The sequence below is a fragment of the Strix uralensis genome, unplaced genomic scaffold, assembly GCF_047716275.1.
Source record: "Strix uralensis isolate ZFMK-TIS-50842 unplaced genomic scaffold, bStrUra1 scaffold_309, whole genome shotgun sequence".
NCBI classification, from domain to species: domain Eukaryota; kingdom Metazoa; phylum Chordata; class Aves; order Strigiformes; family Strigidae; genus Strix; species Strix uralensis.
Genome location: NW_027436903.1, coordinates 27,625 through 33,665, shown reverse-complemented (window position 1 = coordinate 33,665; position 6,041 = coordinate 27,625). Strand labels below are relative to the sequence as shown.

At 62.6% G+C, this 6,041-nt stretch overlaps 1 protein-coding gene across 1 annotated transcript; it reads right to left on the bottom strand.

Moving 5' to 3' along the window:
• Positions 1-377: 377 nt before the first annotated feature.
• LOC141938794 (kallikrein-8-like) lies at positions 378-4,204 on the bottom strand. The gene is made up of 7 exons (XM_074857797.1): positions 3,767-4,204; positions 2,993-3,051; positions 1,905-2,052; positions 1,793-1,797; positions 1,330-1,584; positions 887-1,023; positions 378-619 (listed from the first exon to the last, which is right to left on the bottom strand). The coding sequence occupies exons 2-7, from the start codon at positions 3,033-3,035 to the stop codon at positions 467-469; spliced, it is 741 nt and encodes a 246-aa protein (XP_074713898.1). The 5' UTR covers positions 3,036-3,051; positions 3,767-4,204; the 3' UTR covers positions 378-466.
• Between the last annotated feature and the right edge of the window lie 1,837 nt (positions 4,205-6,041).

Genomic DNA, 6,041 nt, shown 5'->3' with positions numbered 1-6,041 from the left:
GGGACCTTCAGATCTGACCCATGATGAGGTCATCAGGTCTATTGAGGTGGGATCACCAGATCTGCCCCATAGTGGTCTACCCCAGGGTGGGACCTTCCGATCTGCCCCACGGTGAGGTCACCAGGTCTACTGGGGTGGGGTCACCAGCTCAACCCCATGACGGGGCCAAGGGATCTACCCCCAAGATGGTGGAGCCGTGTCTTCTCCTGCCCCCACAAGCTGTGGGGCAGCTCAGGCCACCTCGGCCTGCCCGAGCTCTGCTCCACCCGTTAAAGACACGGCCAAAAGCCACGTCCAAAAACTTTATTCATGGACATCTCAACAGGACCCCCCACCCTCACCACCCCCCCCACCCCACCCAGGGCATGTGCCCCTGCGCTCGGACCGGCCGGCTGCGGGGACCTTCATCGGGGAGGAGGAGGAGGAGGGGGAGCTGGGGGGGGTCCATCCGTGGGGGGACGGGGGCTCAGTTCCTTCTCATGGTGTCCTGGAGCCACCAGGTGTATTTGCAGAGGTTGACGTAGACGCCGGGTTTTTTGGGGTCCCCGCAGACACCCGGACCCCAAGAGACGATACCCTGGAGCCGCCCGTCACACATGAGGGGTCCCCCGGAGTCACCCTGACGAGGCAATATGGGGGGGATCTGCGACTCGTGGCCCAAAGAGTCACCCCAAATCTGGGTCCGTTTCAGGCCTAGAAACCCCCCACCGAGGAGATGCTCTCCTCTCCCCGCCTGGTGACACCGTCTCATCCCTTCTAGGTGACGCCGGCTGCACCGAATTGTGCCCGTTCTCAGCCCAAACCTTTCCCTCGTGGGTTCCTCACCCGGGGGGGGTGTCTCTAACCGCCCCCCGCCCCCGCCGCCATGGCTGGACCTTGCACCCACCTGGCAGGAGTCGGCCCGGCTGCGGGACTCGCCCGCACACACCATGTTGGTGGTGATGGAGTCGGGGTAGATGCGCCGGCAGTGCTCCTCCGAGACGATGGTGACCTTGGTGCAGTGGAGGTCCTCAGGGAAGGTCACTGCAGGTGACAGAGGGCACAAAGTCACCCGGGGGTGGGACACAAATGGATCAGGTGATCCAGCCCGGATCCATTTTGAACCTGTTCTTTGCCCTGGAGCGCCTCTCCCCTCATTTGTCGGCACCGAGGAGGAGCTCCAAGGCAGGTTCAAGGGCACCTAAAGGTCAGAGTGGGACCAACAGGACTGGGAGAGGGATTTTGGGTGGGGAGCTCGGACACCTGAGGCCCTGGGGAGGGGCTACATCAGTGCACCCCCAGATATCCAGAACCCCAAAGTGACCCCCAGGAACCCCCAAGGTTTTGTACCTTCAGGGCTGGTGGTGGACCCCCATCCTGAGATCTGGCAGGTCTTGCCAGGGACGGGGCAGTGGGAGGCCAACGGCAGCGGCTTCACGTGCTTGTTGACGTGGACGGGCAGGAGGAACTTGATGAGCATCAGGTCGCCATCTTTGTTGGTCTCGTTGTAGCGCGGGTACCTGAAGACCTTGGCCGAGCGTCGCCACTGCTTGGTGTCACCCGAGTCCTTGTGGGTCTGGCCCCCCAGCCGCAACGTTGATGAAGCTGATGGGATCAGGGTTGGGGGGGGGTTCACGTTGGCCACGGGGACCCCCACAAAGCGGGGGAAGAGCCCCAAGTGGTGGCAATAAGGGTGGAAGAAGCAAAAGCAGGGAAGTGTGGAGTTAAGGTTATGGCTTTGCCCCAAAAAAGGGCAGAATTTAGGTTATAAAGAGGCAGAAAAGGGGCAGAGTGAAGCCCACTGAGATGCCACCAACCCTCCCGACCGAAAGCAAGACCCCAGGTGCCACCTGGACCAATTTCTGGTTGGTCTCAGCCCATCGACACCAAACCCACTGGCCACCGCCGTCCCCGTGGCCTCCTACCCGGGGACGTGGCAGTGGGCGGCCGTCAGCACCCAGTTCCTGTCCACCAGCGTCCCTCCGCAGATGAACTTCTCGCCTTTGAAGAGGGCAGCCTGCCAGGGCAGGTCGCAGGAGGTCCCCTCGATCACCCACAGGACGTTCCTCGAGGCTGTGGGGAGAAGGGGAGGGGACGCGGGGTGACACGGGTGGTCTGGGCGCCGTTCCCGTGTCCCCTGAGCACCAGACAAGGAGGTGAATCCGTGGTGGAAGAGGCAAGTCCAGCTTGGGAGGGACCAGAAGGTCCCTGGGGGTGGACAGGGGCCACCTGGGAGAGACGAGGGCCCCGGGGGTGAAGGGGGAAGGTCCCGTGGGTGGACTTGGGGGTCTCCTGGGTGAACATGGGGCTAGTGGGGCAGGTATGAGGTCCCCTGGGGCAGACGCCGGGCCCCCACATCAGACACAGAGGGTCGCACGGGTGGATGTGGGGTCTCGGGTGTGGTTGGGGAGCACCCAAGGTGGGTGTGGGGCAGTCCCATGAGTAGATGTGGGGTGCCTGGGGTGGTTGGGGGACACCCACAACAGACAAGAGCCCCCAGGGTGGACTTGGTGGTCCTTCAGGTTAGACGTGGTACCCCTGGCATGGACATGGGGGTCCCGCAGGGGGATGTGGGGGGTCTCCCAGGGGGAGAAGTGACACCCAAGGTAGACATGGGGGTCCCCCAGGTGGACATAGAGGTCCCTGAGGCAGATGTGGGGTGGACATGGGGGTCCCACGGATAGATGTGGGACATCCAAGGTGGACACGGGGGGTGCCAGAGGTGGAAACAGGACCCCTGGGGAAGACACGAAACTCCCCAGAGAAGACATGGGGGGGTCCCATGGCCAGATGTGGGGCATCTAAGATGGACGTGGGGGTCCCACAGGTGGACACGGGTCATCCAAGGGGGACATGGGGGTCCCGTGACAGGACATGGGTCATCCAAGGGGGACATGGGGGAGATACCTGCCCCCTTGGGGTGGGTGTGGGGGTCCCATAGGAGGACATGGGGCAGCCAGGATGGACATGGGGGTCCCATGGGTGGAAATGGGGGTCACGGGACCTCTCCTACCTGTGGCTACCAGCGCCAGGAGCATCACGAGCAGGACCTTCATGCCGGAGGGCCGGGAGCTGCGGGGAGATGGTGAGGGGGTGACTCCGGCCTTGGGTGGCTCGTGGGAGGGTGGGGACAGGCCAGGGTGGGGTTGGGGACCTTTGAGGACATGGGGTGTCTGGAGGGGGGGAGGTTAAGGGAGGATGAGGAGGATGGGAAAAGGGGGAAGGGAGGATGGGGGGAAAGGGGGAAGGGAAAGGGGAGAGGGAGAATGGTGAAAGGGGGAAGGGAAGGGGGGGAGGACGGGAAAAGGGGGAAGGGAGGATGGGGAAAGGGGGAAGGGAGGATGGGAAAAGGGGGAAGGGAGGATGGGAAAAGGGGGAAGGGAGGATGGGAAAAGGGGGAAGGGAGGATGGGAAAAGGGGGAAGGGAGGATGGGAAAAGGGGGAAGGGAGGATGGGAAAAGGGGGAAGGGAGGATGGGAAAAGGGGGAAGGGAAGGGGGGGAGGACAGGAAAAAGGGAAGGGAGGATGGGGAAAGGGGGAAGGGAAGGGGGAGAGGGAGAATGGGAAAAGGGAGGACGGGGAAGGAGGGAAGGGAGGACGGGGAGGACAGGAAAGGGGAAGGGAAGGATGAGAAAGACCAGAGGGAGGGAGCGGGGAGGGCTGAGAGAAAGGAGGGAAGGTCAGGAGCTGCCCTGCGTCCCCCCCAGGGCCACTCCAGGGACACCCCCACCCCCCCCACCCAACCTTCCCCCCCCCCCCCCCCAACCCCAGGGCCTCATCTTCCTACCGGGGGCTGGCGTGGGGCCGCGCGGCCACGGGGAGGGGAGGCTCCACCCGAGCTGGTAAAGCACCACGGCCGCGGGCGCGTCTTCCTCCTGCCACCGCCAACCCTGGGTTTTTATCTGGGGCCGGAGGAGGAAACGGCTTCCTCCGCCTTCTCCTCTAATCCAGCCACGGCTCCGGTATCTTCCGCCCGGCTCCAGGAAACCCGGGCCGTGGGGTGGCCCCACCAGATTGGGGGACAGGGCCGGGATGAGGGCACCAGGATGGTGGGATTGACCCCAAAATGTGGCTCCTTGGTGGGTATCAGAATGTGGGGCTGGATGAAGATGGTCGCGAGGGCACCAGGGGTGGTGGGATTGACCCCAAAATGGCTCCTTGGTGGGTACCAGAACGTGGGGCTGGATGAAGATGGTCGTGAGGGCACCAGGATGGTGGGATTGACCCAAAACGTGGCTCCTTGGTGGGTACCGAATGTGGGGCTGGATGAAGATGGTCGCGAGGGCACCAGGGTGGTGGGATTGACCCCAAAATGGCTCCTTGGTGGGTACCAAAACATGGGGCTGGATGAGGATGGTCGCGAGGGCACCAGGATGGTGGGATTGACCCCAAAACGTGGCTCCTTGGTGGGTACCGGAATGTGGGGCTGGATGAAGATGGTCGTGAGGGGCACCAGGGTGGTGGGATTGACCCCAAAACGTGGCTCCTTGGTGGGTACCGGAATGTGGGGCTGGATGAAGATGGTCGCGAGGGCACCAGGGTGGTGGGATTGACCCAAAACGTGGATCGTCATTGGACATGGGGCCTTGAGTTGGATGAAGATGGTTGAGGGGGCACCAGGACACGTCTTGGAGGGGTTGGGGCCACAAAAAGTGGCTCCTTGGTGGATGCAGGACCTAGAGATGGAGAAGGTGGTCAAGAGGCCACCAGGACCTGTCTCCAGGAGTGGTCAGGCCCAAAATGTGGCTCTTCATTGGTCCAGGGTTGGCCTGGAGCTGCTGGGACGTGGCTCTGATGAGGGTCAACTGAGAACGTGGCTCCTCATTGGTCCAGAGTTGGCCAGGAGCTGCTGGGACGTGGCTCTGATGAGGGTCAACCAAGAACGTGGCTCCTCATTGGTCCAGGGTTGGCCTGGAGCTGCTGGGACGTGGCTCTGATGAGGGTCAACCAAGAACGTGGCTCCTCATTGGTCCAGAGTTGGCCAGGAGCTGCTGGGACGTGGCTCTGATGAGGGTCAACCCAAGAACGTGGCTCCTCATTGGATGCAGAACGTGGGGTTGGCCGTGGATCAGCGAGAAGCACCAAAACGTGGTTCCTCGCCCATTTTTTCCTGTTTCCTCCTGGTTCCTCAGCCTTTCTCCTTCCTCCCATCCTCATCTTCATTCCTGGCCACCTCCAGCTCCCCTGGACACACCTCATGCCCCCCCCCCCGCCAATGCTCAGGGTGGGGGGTGACACTGATCACCAACACCCCCCCCCCTTTTCTCCCGGTACCTCTAGAAGAAGATGAAGATGCTCCCACATCTCCTCCTCTTCCTCCACCCCACCACAGGGGCCTCCCAGTTCCTCCCAGTTCAACCCCAGAGGACCCTGGGGAACCTCCCAGGTCCCTCGGGGGCAGGGAGCCGCCGCCAGAGCGGGTCCTTCCAGTTCTCTGGAAATCCCAGTTTAACCCTGCCCTGTCACTGGGCTGGACTGGGATGGGCTGGGCTGACTCAGCCCCTCCTGGATCGTCTCGACTTGCCCTGGGCCCATCGTTACCCAATCAGCTGCGGGTTCATTAAGAGGCCTCTTAATGAGCTCAGGTGTTAATTGAGCTCCAGGCAAGTCGTCACGGGTCCTAATTACCCGCCTCTAATTAAGCTGGTCCCAGCCTGCACGGAGTTCCCATGATGCTTTGCGGCAGGGAAAATTTGTTGGGGGTGGGGAGCCTCAGCTGAGATTAATTGGGGGGTCGGTAATTAATTGGGGGTGGGTGGGGGTGTGTGTGTGTGTCCCCTCTGTCCCCAAACTGGGGAGGACACTGGGACCAGTTTGCCCCCCTTCCAGTATGGCAGGCCCCCACCCAGCGCGCCCAGTATGCCCCAAAAGCCGCCGTTCCCAGTTCCTCCCAGTGCCCCCAGTTCCTCCCAGTGCCCCCAGTTCCTCCCAGTGGCCTCCCATCCCAACACTCCCAGTTGCCCTCACTTGCCCCCAGCGTGTCCCACAAGCCAACGCTGCCAGTTCCCTCCCAGTTCCTCCCATTTGCCCCAAATGCCCCCAGTGGCCTCCCATCCAACACT

What these genes read in the sequence shown, in the direction of transcription:
- LOC141938794 (XM_074857797.1), bottom strand. Translation starts at nt 3,035, where the DNA reads ATGAAGGTCCTGCTCGTGATGCTCCTGGCGCTGGTAGCCACAG. An exon ending in GTCCACCACCAGCCCTGAAG is followed by an intron (nt 1,024 to 1,329) that starts GTACAAAACCTT and finishes TGTCACCTGCAG; the next exon opens with TGACCTTCCCTGAGGACCTC. An exon ending in GCCGGGCCGACTCCTGCCAG is followed by an intron (nt 620 to 886) that starts GTGGGTGCAAGG and finishes TTGCCTCGTCAG; the next exon opens with GGTGACTCCGGGGGACCCCT.